Raw genomic sequence first — 15,353 nt, 5'->3', positions numbered from 1 at the left:
CTTCATCTCCCACTCTGCTTCTTGCATCTACCTTTATGCCAACTACTGGCATCTTCTGACCTGACACTCTGGTTCCCACCCAGTTTAAAGCTTCCCTAACAGCTATAGCAAGTCTGTCCGCAAGGATATTGGTCCCCCTGGAGTTCAGTTGTAACTTGTCCATTTTGTGGTCCTACCTTTCCCAGAAGAGAACCCAGTGATCCACAAATCTGGAACCCTGCACCAACTCTTCAGCCACTGGTTTGTCTGCCATATCTTCTTATTCTGCCCTCACTAGCATGTGGCGCAGGCAGCAACCCAGAGACCCTTGAGGACCTTCTTTTTAGCTTCCTTCCTAACTCTCAAAATTTACCTTTTATGACCACATCCCTTTTCTTAGCTTTGTCATTGATACCAACGTGTACCACAACTTCTGGCTGCCTACCCTCCCCTTTAAGAATGCAGTAGACTCGATCCAAGACATCCCTAATGCTGGCAGCCAGGAGGCATCATACCAGCGGGGAGTCTCATTCTTGTCCACAGAGTCTCCTGTCTGTTCCCCTGAACCACAGGGCTAGACTCAATGCCAGAGCCCTGGCTGCTCTGGCTTTCCCCTGGTAGGTTATTCTCCCGCCTTCCCCCAAAAATATCCAAAACAGTTTTTGTTATTGAGGGGTGCAGGCACAGGGGACCCCTACACGACTGCCTACTCCCTACTCCCTTTCCCTCTCCTGATGGTCACCCAGCTACTTTCATCTTGTAACCGAGGTATGATTACCTTCCAGTGTCTCCTCTATCAACCCCTCAGCCTTCCAAATGGTCCAGAGTTCATTCAGCTCCCTAATGCAGTCTGTGCAGAGCTAAAGCTGGCAGCACTTGCAGGTAAAGTCAGCAAGGACGCTGGTAGTGACCCTGACCTTTTATATCCTACAAGACGAGCATGCAACTGCTCTAGCTTCCATCCCCACTGCTCTTTTTAAAAAGAGGAAAAGAAACTTATCTGAGCCTCACCGTAGCCCTCTCTCACCTCTCTCCATCTCTGATGGTGAAATGTTCCTTCAGTCCTGAAGTCAGCCTTAGTTCTAAGCACTCAAATCGTGACATGAGGCTTGTGCAAACAATTGGGACCTAGCTCGTTCTGATCAATTTAGGATCTGTTGATCCAGGCGATCAAAAAAGGGCAAGTCCTGGGATGTGATAGAAAGCGAATAAGATTGAATGTCGGAAATGTCATGGAATAAAAGGCAAAGAGAATGGTATTGGTTGTAATAAACAAAACATTTATCCAGAGTGAATATGAATATTAGAATAAGCAGCTCATGAAAAACAAGTTTCAGGCCATCACATGGCAAAAACACTGATTAAAATCAATATTGAGTCCAGAATACAGTAAAGTGCTCAATAAGATTAGATAATGTTCTACTTGCATTGAGTTTCATTGAACACTGCAGCAGACCGAGGACATGCATGAGCGTGTGAGCAAGGTTGAGAGTTTTTTAAAAAAAAAACTGGGGACTTGGCATCAAAGTGTGGAATGATGAGGTTTTCTAGATCTCCCCAAATTGTCTGGCCTGTCCACACAACTGAATTCTTTTTTTTTCTGATGGCAATCTGACTTTCTCTGGGACCTCCCTGAAGTTTTGTTCTTTTTAAACCTATTTTGCCACCAAATATAGTTGTGACCATCTATGTAATATATTGCACACTTCGGGAAATGCTTTTTGACTGTCCAAATATGCATCAGCCATACTATCCTCACCAATTATATCCATTAACGAATTGAATAAAAATTGGTGCTAGCTTTCATTAGTTAGCCAGAAGCACTAATTATTTTAGTCCTTTTTATTGTTTCTAAATGTCTCACTGACCTTTGGCAGGTTATATATCCTAGGTCTATTCCCTGAACCCTGTGCCCAAAAAAAACACCTGACCCATTCAGTGAAGTCATGTGCTTCTACTCCACTTTTCCACCCTCCCATCTTCAACTCGGAGATCAAAAATCAGTAGGTCAACCTTGAAGACACACTCTGGGGCATTCACAATCTCTCAGGTAGAGAATTAGAAAAACATTTATCCCTTTTGAGTAAATGTATTTTTCCTTCTTAGTCTGAAACGATTAGTCCCTTATCCTTATGCTGTACTCCTGTATTCTAGATTCCTCAGCCAGGGGAAACATCTGCCTACTTTGTCAGACTCCTTCAGGTTTTTGTCTGTCTCAATGACTTCACCTCTTACTCTAAATTCCAGAGATAATGGACCCAGTTTCCTCCTCCTGTCAATGGAGAGCAACTTGTTTAACTCGGCCTCGTTTGATTGATCCCTTTGCAGTCCTACCTTCATTGCAAGTATCTTCTTCCTTCGATCTAGATTTTTTGTTGATTGCCTTATGACTCCAGTTTTGCTCGACCTCCTTACATCACACTCTGTCAAATGCTGCCCTGATGTCAAGTGCTGTCACTGTCACCTCACCTCTGGAGCTCAGCTCTTGTCCTTGTTCAGTCCAAGGCTGTGATGAGATCAGGAGTTGCGAACAGATTATTGCAAATCAATTACTGTTTGATTGCACTGACTTCATACGGCACTTGACTGATTGAAAATAAACTGATGAAACAATAATTGATTGGGTTGTATTTGTACTGTTTTCTATGTACAGAATATATTTGGGCAATTTTCTACTTTGCCAAGTAAATGCCACAGATGTGGCTCTACTGGAACAGCTTGATGAGGAACGCAGCTAGTTTTGGAGCACAGGTTTTCAGTACTAATGTTTGAATGTTGTCTGGTCCCAGAGCTTTTGCTTTTATCTTAAGAATGAAAGGTGCTTTGTCAATCTACTTCAATATGTTGCTATATTTTTTAAAAAGATGATTGTTGTGCAAAGATTAAATTTTGAGATAAGTTGTCACTTTTGGAGTCTTTGCAAGACTAATGACAGTTTTTCCTTTTTTTTTGTAGGTTTGAGTGGGACAAGCTATTGGAAAATGTGCATTGTTTGATCATAAGTGTGACAAAGACAGACAGGCAGGAAGCCTATATACTCAGGTATATGAATGTTTTGTATTTTTTATGAACCTAGTTAGAATTGAGCAAGATATGGGTTAGATTCCTAACAGCTGCTTGTTGCAAGAACAATGTTTAGAATGAGGAAAAGCATCAAGAGCTGTAAACCTCTGGTTTCAATGCTTAACTATGATAATTGTATCTGTTTCGAAATTTTAGCTCAATTGGTTATGCTACCGATCAGAGATAAGGGTTTTTTTATGAGACTGAGTTACTGTTGGGATAGTTAAAATAGTCCAAGAGAAAATAACAGTTTGAGTGCATTTCACAAGAGCTCAGAATTGTTAAGGTGCATAAGGAAACCATTTGGTCAGCTGGCTCTATTACCTAGTGCCAAATTCATGTCTTTTCTCCCATATCCATGAACACCACTTCATAGTCTTACAACATGGAAACAGGCTCTTTGGTCTAGTTAGTCCATGCCAACCATATTCTCAAGCCAAACTAATCCCACTTGCCTGCACTTGGCCCATATCCCTCCAAACACTTCCTAATCATGTACTTATCCAAATGTCTTTTAAATGTAACTATACCTGCATCCACCACTTCCTCTAGCAGTTCATTCCGATTATGAACCACTGTTTTTATTTTTTTAAAAATGCACCTCATCCTTTTTAAATCATTCTCCTCTCACATTTAAAAATATGCTCCCGGTTTTGAACTTCCCCACCTTGGGGACAAGAGCTTTGCTATTCATATTGCCTATGCCCCTCATGATTTTCTAAACCTCTATAAGATCACCCCTTAACTTGATATGCTCCAGTGGAAAGTTGCCCCAATCAGTCTTTATGCATAAGCCTTCTATTCCTGGCAACATCCTGGTAAATCTTTTGAGTCCTCTCAAATTTAATGATCTTCCTATAATGGCAACCTGAACAGACTTCACAACCATCCTATACAACCTCAGCACGGCATCCCAACCCCATACTCAAAGGTCTGAACAATGCAGGCAAGTGTGCTGAATGCAGCCTGCCTATCTGTGAAACAAGTTTCAAAGGATTATGTATCTTAACCCTTGGTTCTCTGTCCTATAACATTACCCAGAGCCCTACTATTAATTGTGGAAGTCCTGCCCTTGTTTGTTTCACCAAAATGTAATATCTCACGTTTATCCAAATTAAACTCCATCTGCCACCCCTCAACCTGTTCACCTCTTCCGATGCCCACTTGCTTGCCACAACTGAACCTGCCTCCATTTTCCAGTCAGTACATTCCAGGCCCTAACTACTTGCTGTTTGAAAATGTATTTTCTCACGTCATCCACGTTTGGACATCACTTTTGGATTTTTTCCCCTTTTGAGCAAGAAACTGGTTCCAATCTACTCTATTCAGCCCAGACATGATTTTGAAAGCTTCGATCAAATCCCCTCTCTCCCTTACGAGAGGAGAACAGTCCCAACATATTCAGTCTATTTGCAAAACTGAAGTTTCTCATACCTTGACCCATTCTTGTAAATTGTTCTGCGTAGTCTCCAATGCCTTCCCATCTTTCCTATAATGGGCCCACAAGTGTATAAAGAAACTCGAGATGACATCTAGCAAATGTCGTGTACAAGTTCCACATCACCCCCAGTTCCTGTGCTTTGCTTCTTGTAATAAGGTCGAGAGCACTGTGCTTTAACTGCTGTCTCCCCCTTCCTACCACCTTCAATGATTTGTGCACAGATACACCCACGTCCCTCCGTTCCTGCACCCCCTTTACAATTATATCCCCTGTTTTGTTTTAGTTTGATATTCTTCCAACCAAAGTACATTATCTCACAATTCTTTGTCATCTACCCACATACTCCTCCACTTGGTCATTGTGTGTTTCGAATTCCGCACTATCCTTTTCCACAGTTTACAATTCTTACAAGCTCCATGTCATCTGCAACTGTGAAATTGTCCGTTGCACACCAAGCTCCAAATCATTCATATATATCAGGAGAAGCAAGGATCCCAAATCTCAACCCTGGGGAGAACCTTCACTTGACTGTAAAATATCCATTGACCACCGCTGTTTCCTGTTATCTAGCCAATTTTGTATCCATGTTGTTACTGTCCCTTTCATACTGTGACCTGTAACATTCCTAGAGTCTGTTAGGCACTGTATCAAACAGAAATCATGTATTGCTTTCTTTAACAGTGTTACCCTCATCGAGCCTTTCTAACAACTTCAAAAAACCTCCTAGTTAGTTAAACATGGCTTCCTCTTTAGAATTTTGAGCTGACTTTCCAATCACCCATTAAACTCCCATCTTTTCCACATGATTATTTATTCTACCTATAATAATTGTTTATCGATCCTTAATAATTGTTTGTAATTTGATTCATTCTGAAAATTAAGCTGTGATCATATCAATAATTGCAATTTTAGATTGTGGTTTTAGGATTGAATAAAATGAAATGCGGGAAAGTAACTTAGAGACATAGTTTCTAGGGACTCTGGAGCACTTATTCTTTAGCTTGAATCATGTTGGTCATTTTAGCTGCACGTGTTCCATGGATTTTTCAGCCTTCAATTCAAACTCAAATTCTATTTTATCTGCCGTAGCTGAGTAAGAACTGGGTTATAAAAATTCTCGACAGATGTACCTTATCTGAGAAGTCGTCTTGATTGATCCCTTTGTTTTTAACCCTTCTCTTTGAGCATTCAAGATGTGAACTTTGTTTTAAGTCAGCTCTGGCTATTTCTTTCAGTAAAATGAGTTGACAGCTATATTGCTTCAGCATGTGAAGTCTGCTTGTTCAATTTGATACTGCATAAAGTAGTATACTTAAGTCTAATTTCAAATGTGTTCACGATGGTTGAGTCAATTAGACTCCTGGCTGATATCATATCTTTTAGGCAGAGCTTATTGCATGGTGGTTATAATGTTGAAGATGCATGATGTTATTTAGATCCTGGGTTCTAAAATGGAGGAACCATATGTTGATATGCTATTGATTTGTATTTCTATATTCTGCATGCTGCAAAAGGTAGGTTCAGTTTAGTTTTAGATTTGTTTGGAGTTTGGTGATGAGCAGTCTGAAGTATAGTGATACATACATTTTTAATAAGTTCAACGTTGGCATAGAGCTTGAGGCAAGCAGTTGACGATGCATTAGAAACAAGGGTAGAAGGAATAACTATCACACCCTAGCAACAGGACGCTGATCCCCCTCAAAGTTAGAACTGTTCAGAAGGTTAAGCAATGCATGCAGGTTCAGTGAAAGTGAAAAGGTGTTGTTAATGGCTATGGAAAAATTCCTGAGTGGTTCATTAGAAAAATATCCAGGGAACAGAAAGCTGCAAGAAGCTGAGGGTGTTCCCTCTGCTCCCTACAGTTACATGGGCCTCCAAGTTCCATGCTCAACAGCGCGTTACCAAACTAGAGGTCATTGCACTTACAAGCCCATCATATGCAAATCTTATGAGCAGCTGTGCAGCTTACCAAGGACATCGTTCTTGAGAATGTTCCATATCTGTTCACATAATGAGCAAATAGGCTATGCATTTTTGTACCATCCAGCTAGCTTTCACTGTCATTTATCCAATGTTTCCAATAGGTGGGAGAGAAGATGTGATCTGAGAAATCAAAATTCATTGAACTTGAGGGGTCTATGAATCTTTTAAAAATGACTGGACCCCAACATAGCTGTATTGGAAGTGAGATCAAGGGCACATAAGATCGCATTATATGCAAATGATTTCTTCTGTTATCATCGAACCTGGCAGTTTCTGCACCCCTTTTAATACAATGTGTTATTTTATTTGGCTCTTTTTCAGGGTATAGGATTAATACCCTGCTTAAGGGTCTTAAGGGAATACCTGATATTGAAGGTGAATTACGATTCCCCTTTAAATGGTTGCAGGGGGCTTTCTTTACTTAGGTATTTTTGTTAGTCCCACCTTTGATCATTTATTTAAGGCTAAGTTTGCTCACTTGACAAGATTAGAGAAGATCTTCAAAGATAGGAGAACATTCCAATATCCTGGTTAGGTCGAATAGCCCTTATCAAAATTAATGTCCTTCCTTGTTTGGTATATCCCATGTGAATGCCCCCTGTGTTTCCCAAGCAAACATTGTGGAGACTCATTGGTTGGCTTAGTTCTTTTATTTGGCATAACAGGCAGCTCCTCATTAAGCTTGCCAAATTGCAGCTACCCAAAGGGTTTGGGGAGTAGCCTTTCCAGATATTAAGATATCAATGAAGTTCCCTTCTGTCCTTTGTGGGTGACTGGGCTTTTGAGGACCCGAGATCCATATAGTTGAATATTGAGGCCTCCCAGGCAAAGTGCCCCCTTATTGTTTATGGGTAAGATGAGGGCAGTTATGGATTACTCTCTGAATCCAATCGTTATTATTTCAGTCAAAGCGTGGAGAGCAATGTGACAGAGCAAGGGCAGATAATCTGAAACCTCCTTTCTTACCCTATAGTTGGTGCGCCCAGATTTCAGCCAGGGATGATGGACCACAGATTCAAACTTTGGGCAGCTTGGGGTTCCTGTTTGGGAGACTTGGTCCTTCGACCAAATGAGCTGCAAGTATGGTTCGCCCAGCAGAGACCTCTTTCCTTCCTTTCAGTTTAGGGGCTTTATCCAAACAAAAAGACTATGCTTTTTTACCAACCCTTTTGGGTCTGACAGAAGAGAATGCTTCATGCCACAAGCACATACTTGGTTAGTACTGTCTACCACTTACTGGGGTGCGGTGCCTTGAACGATATTGAGCGACTATGTGAGATCTGGGAGCAAGAGTTGGAAGTAATAGAGGGTCCTGGAGACCAACGTTAAGGTAGACACTGTCTCTCTTCTCGGGGGCTTGCCAAATTTATCTCCTTTAGATGCACGTGGGAAAAAGCTATTTAATGTTCTCGCTTTGCGAGGAAGAGCATTCAGATGAGCTGGGTGTCTGAGAACTCTCTGGGCCTGTTGGGGTGGGGTATGCTAATTGTGGAACACAGCCCTTTGGCTTTCCTCTCAAACATGTTGCACCATAAAGCAGAACGATTTTATAAGACATGACAGCCCTTGAATTACCTGGAAGCAGGTACTTTCCTGTCCTTTCCCTGAAACACCTGATTCCCTTACTGATCAGCAATCTATCCATCTTGGCCTCAAGTATACATAAGGACTGTGCACGCACAGCTCTCTGGCAGTGAGTTCCAAAGACTCATAAGCCTCAGAAATATTACCCGTGATCTCAGTCTTAAATTGGTGCCTCTTAATTCTGAGAGGATGTTCTCTGGCACTGGACTCTCCTTTAAGGGGAAACATTTTCAGCATTTATCCTGCGAAGCCATTTAAATACTATGTATTTCAATGAGATCACCTCTCATTCTAAATTCCAATGAGTATTTGTTTTAAACTTTGCTCATAAGACAATTCTTTCATACTGGGGATTAACCTACTGAATCATCTCTAAGCTAATAATGAAGTAAATTGTGTCTACTGTTCTTGCAATTTTTTGTGCCTTTTGCAGTGAGGGTAGTTTTTTTTTAAAACATGTTCCATCTCCAGTATTGCCTTGTTTCCCCACCATTAATTCCCCAGTTTCACCTTCCAAGGATCAACACTCACTTCAGATACTCTTCTTTTTCTATATACATTAAAGTTGCTTGTTGTAATGTTTTCAGCATGTATAAATGCTGGGGCAGAAAGTAGCTTGTGAAGTGCCGTAAGGATTAGACCTCAACTACAATATTTGCGATCTGGGTGAAGGACTGATTGCATTGTTGTCAAAATCATAAAAATAAAATAAGCTTTGAAAAAGCCAGGATATAAAAAGGGGTGTAGATATCTTAATTGAGTATGCAATTTTTTTGCCATTTTGTGTGAGAAATTACAAGTTGTTCCCTTTGTCAGGAATAATAGATAAGCATAATTTAAATGGAGACTGCAGAATGCTGTGATACTGAGAGATCTGGGTGTCATTGTACTCATAAAAGGTTAGAAAGGCAAATGGGAAGTTTGCTGTTATTGCAAGTTGTTGGAATATGAAAGTAGGGAAACCTTTTTACAACTGAACACTGCATTAGACAGACTTCAGCCAAACTCTTGTGGGAAATTATGGTTAACATATTTAAAGAGGCAATAAAATTGCGGTGAGGTCTGCGTGCAAACTTGAGGCTAACCAAAGTGACCCTGTGCAACCCAGTTTGCCTGCAAATACATTCTATCAAAAAATGAAAACTGATGCAGTAAATATATCTAAAACTGTCCACTTTTCCCAATTTGTTCATACTTGACAATGGCCTGACCTTATGCAGGAAACAGCATTAAAATATTGGGAATTTGCTCTTCTAATTCTTTTTCTACCTAATGTGCTGTCTTCAACCACTGCGTTCAAACAACTTTGTCATGTATTGTGCTGCACTGCAATATCCCAGAGCACCTTGTGGTCTGAACTAAGGAATGAGGCAGGCAAATGACCTTTTCAGGTTTAATGCACATACCTGCAGCTTCCTTAAAGTTTCAGGCAGACAATAGAGCAGAGCACGGACACAAGACATAAAGATTACATAGAATTCACTATCTTTTAAGCTAGTATTCCTAATTCTACTAGTTTAATTGTGATTCAATGAGAAATTAAGTACTGTAAATGATGAGTGAAAATGTGATTGTAGAATGATACTGCATGGCAATTTCAAAGAGCATCGGGATCAGTGGTGCTGGAAGAGCACAGCAATTCAGGCAGCATCCGAGGACAGGCAAAATCGACGTTTCGGGCAAAAAGCCCTTCATCAGGAATAAAGGCAGAGAGCCTGAAGCGTGGAGAGATAAGCTAGAGGAGGGTGGGGATAGAGTAGCATAGAGTACAATAGGTCAGTGGGGGAGGAGATGAAGGTGATAGGTCAGGGAGGAGAAGGTGGAGTGGATAGGTGGAAAAGGAGCTGGGCAGGTCGGACAAGTCCGGACAAGTCAGGAGATCGTGTTGCTGGAGGTTAGAAACTAGGATGAGGTGGGGGAAGGGGAAATGAGGAAGCTGTTGAAGTCCACATTGATGCTCTGGGGTTGAAGTGTTCCGAGGTGGAAGATGAGGCGTTCTTCTTCCATGCGTCTGGTGGTGAGGGAGCAGCGGTGGAGGAGGCCCAGCACCTCCATATCCTTGGCAGAGTGGGAGGGGGAGTTGAAATGTTGAGCCACGGGGCGACTTGGTTGATTGGTGCGGGTGTCTCGGAGATGTTCCCTAAAGCGCTCTGCTAGGAGGCGCCCAGTCTCCCCAATGTAGAGGAGACCGCATCGGGAGCAACGGATACAATAAATGATATTTAGTGGATGTGCAGGTAAAACTTTGATGGATGTGGAAGGCTCCTTTAGGGCCTTGGGTAGAGGTGAGGGAGGAGGTGTGGGCACAGGTTTTACAGTTCCTGCAGTGGCAGGGGAAAGTGCCAGGATGGGAGGGTGGGTCGTAGGGGGGCGTGGACCTGACCAGGTAGTCACGGAGGGAACGGTCTTTGCGGAAGGCGGAGAGGGGTGGGGAGGGAAATATATCTCTGGTGGTGGGGTCTGTTTGGAGGTGGCGGAAATGTCGGCGGATGATTTGGTTTATGTGAAGATTGGTAGGGTGGAAGGTGAGCACCAGGGGCGTTCTGTCCTTGTTGCGGTTGGAGGGGTTGGGTCTGAGGGCGGAGGTGCGGGATGTGGACGAGATGCGTTGGAGGGCATCTTTAACCACGTGGGAAGGGAAATTGCGGTCTCTAAAGAAGGAGGCCATCTGGTGTGTTCTATGGTGGAACTGCTCCTCCTGGGAGCAGAAACGGCGGAGGCGGAGGAATTGGGAATACGGGATGTCATTTTTGCAAGAGGTAGGGTGGGAAGAGGTGTAATCCAGATAGCTGTGGGAGTCGGTGGGTTTGTAGAAAATGTCAGTGTCAAGTCGGTCGTTACTGATGGAGATGGAGAGGTCCAGGAAGGGGAGGGAGGTGTCAGAGATGGTCCAGGTAAATTTAAGGTCAGGGTGGAATGTGTTGGTGAAGTTGATGAATTGCTCAACCTCCTCGCGGGAGCACGAGGTGGCGCCAATGCAGTCATCAATGTAGTGGAGGAAGAGGTGGGGAGTGGTGCCGGTGTAATTACGGAAGATCAACTGCTCTACGTAGCCAACAAAGAGACAGGCATAGCTGGGGCCCATATGTGTGCCCATGGCTACCCCTTTGGTCTGGAGGAAGTGGGAGGATTGAAAGGAGAAATTGTTAAGGGTGAGGACCAGTTCGGCCAAACGACTGAGTGTCGGTGGAGGGGTACTGTTGGGAACGTCTGGAGAGGAAAAAGACGCAGTGCTTGGAGGCCCTGGTCATGGCGGATGGAGGTGTAGAGGGATTGGATATCCATGGTGAAGATGAGGCGTTGGGGGTCGGGGAAACGGAAGGCCCCCAACGCCTCATCTTCACCATGAATATCCAATCCCTCTACACCTCCATCCGCCATGACCAGGGCCTCCAAGCCCTCCGTTTTTTCCTCTCCAGACGTTCCCAACAGTACCCCTCCACCGACACACTCATTCGTTTGGCCAAACTGGTCCCCACCCTTAACAATTTCTCCTTTGAATCCTCCCACTTCCCCCAGACCAAAGGGGTAGCCATGGGCACACGTATGGGCCCCAGCTATGCCTGTCTCTTTGGCTACGTAGAGCAGTTGATCTTCCGTAATTACACCGGCACCACTCCCCACCTCTTCCTCCGCTACATTGATGACTGCATTGGCGCCACCTCGTGCTCCCGCGAGGAGGTTGAGCAATTCATCAACTTCACCAACACATTCCACCCTAACCTTAAACTTACCTGGACCATCTGACACCTCTCTCCCCTTCCTGGACCTCTCCATCTCCATCAGTAACGACCGACTTGACACTGACATTTTCTACAAACCCACCGACTCCCACAGCTATCTGGATTACACCTCTTCCCACCCTACCTCTTGCAAAAATGCCATCCCGTATTCCCAATTCCTCCGCCTCCGCCGTATCTGCTCCCAGGAGGAGCAGTTCCACCATAGAACACACCAGATGGCCTCCTTCTTTAGAGACCGCAATTTCCCTTCCCACGTGGTTAAAGATGCCCTCCAACGCATCTCGTCCACATCCCGCACCTCCGCCCTCAGACCCAACCCCTCCAACCGCAACAAGGACAGAACGCCCCTGGTGCTCACCTTCCACCCTACCAATCTTCGCATAAACCAAATCATCCGCCGACATTTCCGCCACCTCCAAACAGACCCCACCACCAGAGATATATTTCCCTCCCCACCCCTTTCCGCCTTCCGCAAAGACCGTTCCCTCCGTGACTACCTGGTCAGGTCCACGCCCCCCTACGACCCACCCGCCCATCCTGGCACTTTCCCCTGCCACCGCAGGAACTGTAAAACCTGTGCCCACACCTCCTCCCTCACCTCTATCCAAGGCCCTAAAGGAGCCTTCCACATCCATCAAAGTTTTACCTGCACATCCACTAATATCATTTATTGTATCCGTTGCTCCCGATGCGGTCTCCTCTACATTGGGGAGACTGGGCGCCTCCTAGCAGAGCGCTTTAGGGAACATCTCCGAGACACCCGCACCAATCAACCAAGTCGCCCCGTGGCTCAACATTTCAACTCCCCCTCCCACTCTGCCAAGGACATGGAGGTGCTGGGCCTCCTCCACCGCCGCTCCCTCACCACCAGACGCATGGAAGAAGAACGCCTCATCTTCCGCCTCGGAACACTTCAACCCCAGGGCATCAATGTGGACTTCAACAGCTTCCTCATTTCCCCTTCCCCCACCTCATCCTAGTTTCTAACCTCCAGCAACACGATCCCCTGACTTGTCCGGACTTGTCCGACCTGCCCAGCTCCTTTTCCACCTATCCACTCCACCCTCTCCTCCCTGACCTATCACCTTCATCTCCTCCCCCACTGACCTATTGTACTCTATGCTACTCTATCCCCACCCTCCTCTAGCTTATCTCTCCACGCTTCAGGCTCTCTGCCTTTATTCCTGATGAAGGGCTTTTGCCCGAAAGGTCAATTTTGCCTGTCCTCGGACGCTGCCTGAATTGCTGTGCTCTTCCAGCACCACTGATCCAGAATCTGGTTTCCAGCATCTGCAGTCATTGTTTTTACCTCGTTAATTTCAAAGAGCAGTCTCGTTCCTGAAGTCTCTTAAGTTGTCAGTCTCATTCTGTCTGGTTAATGGTTTTATGACTCTACTTCTGGGCTAGAATGTGGGACTTAAGTTCTACTACTGTGAGAGAAAATGTCCAAACAGGTTGACTTTTATTGTTTTAAAAAAAACTTGAATCTGATTCCACCACCTTTTTTAGGTAGTGCATTCCAGATGTCATCTTAAATTGGAGCAGAATACTGTGAAGTCTGGAAATGTTCAATCAAATCAGAAATTAATTGAAACCTTAATTATTAAACCTTAATTAGGCAGCATCTATCGGAGAGAAAAACAATTTGATGTTTCAACCTCATGAACAGTTCCTGCTTCTGTTCCATTCTAGGCATTGATCGGAGAAGCTTCACCATTCATATTTCCTCCATTGGGGTTCATTCTTTTCTATATTATTGTCACTTATTGCTTCTGAAGGTGCTGACCTGTACAATTGAGTGCTAAAACCTGTGACTAGGAGAAAGAGGTTAAAAATTGTACAGCCTAAATTAAGATATTTGAAGAATAAAACAGTTCACATACTTGATACAACGTTCACCATCTTCAGTATTCCACCTGCCAATACACAGTGGTAGCTATTAGCACTAGATAAAAGTAAGTTATACCAGATCAATTGTAGCAACTTGGCAAAGTTTTTTGGACAACTCTTTCCAAATTCTTGTCCTCGATTATAAGGATATGGGCAGCAAATGCATGGAATACAACCAATGTGAAAGTGCAGCCAAATCTTTCCCCATTCCACTTTGAAGTTATATTGCTATTTCTGGCTGCTAATCCTAGAAAGCCCTGCCTAATAGCACAGTGTGTCCCCTTGTACCATATGGCTGCGTTGGTTCAAGAAGATAGCTCACCACTTTCTCCAGATGAGTTCTGGATGAACAATATATACTGGCCTTGCCCGCAATGCTGACATCCTATCAAAATAAATTGCCTATTGGTTCGAATATAATTTTTAAAATCTGTACCATATTTAAACTGTCAGCAGTTCAGAGAGATTTTTGAGAGTTTGGGAACAGTTGACAGTTGACACTTTCTCAGTGATCGTTGTCTCCCAGGATTTTGTTACCTAAATAGGTGTAAGAGAAAACCATGGAGCTCTGAGTCCACTCTGCCATTGAGTAAGATTATGGTTTATCTTTGACTTCAAATCTACTTTCCCACCCATTACCACAATCCGTTAATCCCTTAGTTCCTTGAGAAATCAAAGGTCTATCTCTGCTTTAAATATTTTCAATGCTGGCATATCCACATCCTTCAGGGACAGAAGGTTTCACAGATTCACATCCCTTTGAGTAAGAAATCATACCTCATCTCGGTCTTAAATGATTAATCCCTCATCCTGAAATGTCCCATTTGGCTGGAAATCAAGATCAAAGAAATGTCTGTTTACCCTGTCCATCTCCTTCATAATCTTAAATATTTCAACTGATACCCTTTTGTTCTTCTGTTCTTCAAAGAAAGTAGATCCAGTTGAAGCGGCTCTCACTATTTTAAAAAAAACCCACTCGTTCCAGAAACTTTACTCCATCTCTAATGCAAGTATGTCCTTCCTTTAATGTGGAGACCAAAGCTACATATATTACTTTACTCTAATTGGGATGTCATTGCAGCCTCCCTTATTTTGAGCTTATTACCATTTCAAAAGCCAACAAGTAATTTGAATTCCTCATTGCTTGGTATATTGGCACGCTGCATTCTTTATGCAAGTACAGGAATTTGTATACGGAATTAAAGACAGTAAGTACCAAAAACTTTCATGTACTTACCCCCACACTCCGGATTCCTCAACTGTTCCAGAATCTTCCATCGGCCTCCGAAATCAGTCTGGCGCCATTACACATGCGCCCGCTACATCGTCCGCAGCAATAGCCGCTGCCGCGGACGATGACGTCACTTCCGTCCCCACCGACCTCGCAGCCTCCGCGATCGCCGCTCAGACAACCGCCTCCGCGATCGCCGCTCAGACAACCGCCTCCGCGATCACCATGAAGAAAATTGCCGACAGATTCGCGACCTCCGCGGCTATGGGGAATAACTCTGTCTCTGTGGTCGTCGCAGCCACTTGCGCCCCCAGTGACGTTACTAACCTAAACGACCACAATGCCACATGTGTATCCGCCCCCACGCCGATCTCCGTCACCACGCCTAACCCCGTCGAGTTCCGTCACCACGCCTAACCCCGTCCCCATGACTATCTCC

The 15,353-nt window shown here is 44.0% G+C and overlaps 1 protein-coding gene across 3 annotated transcripts in view; it reads left to right on the top strand.

The window, feature by feature from the left end:
* The first annotated feature begins 2,076 nt into the window (after positions 1 to 2,076).
* LOC148150905 (S-adenosylmethionine decarboxylase proenzyme-like) overlaps positions 2,077 to 15,353 on the top strand; it is a 32,695-nt gene continuing 19,418 nt past the window's right edge. The window contains exons 1-2 of one of the 3 annotated variants that reach the window (XM_087983147.1): positions 2,077 to 2,320; positions 2,935 to 3,021. In XM_087983147.1, the coding sequence (XP_087839273.1) occupies positions 2,232 to 2,320; positions 2,935 to 3,021 (176 nt within the window). In that variant the 5' untranslated portion in view covers positions 2,077 to 2,231. Of the gene's footprint in view, positions 2,321 to 2,934; positions 3,022 to 15,353 lie in introns of those variants that run through there. The other 2 variants (XM_087983141.1, XM_087983149.1) reach the window with 2 other exon arrangements.

Source organism: Chiloscyllium plagiosum, unplaced genomic scaffold (genome assembly GCF_037043375.1).
Source record: "Chiloscyllium plagiosum isolate Xiang-an unplaced genomic scaffold, Cpla_swu_hap1 HiC_scaffold_3, whole genome shotgun sequence".
Lineage (NCBI taxonomy): Eukaryota > Metazoa > Chordata > Chondrichthyes > Orectolobiformes > Hemiscylliidae > Chiloscyllium > Chiloscyllium plagiosum.
Note: the sequence above shows the minus strand (reverse complement) of the source record. Positions and strands in the feature narration are given on the sequence as shown.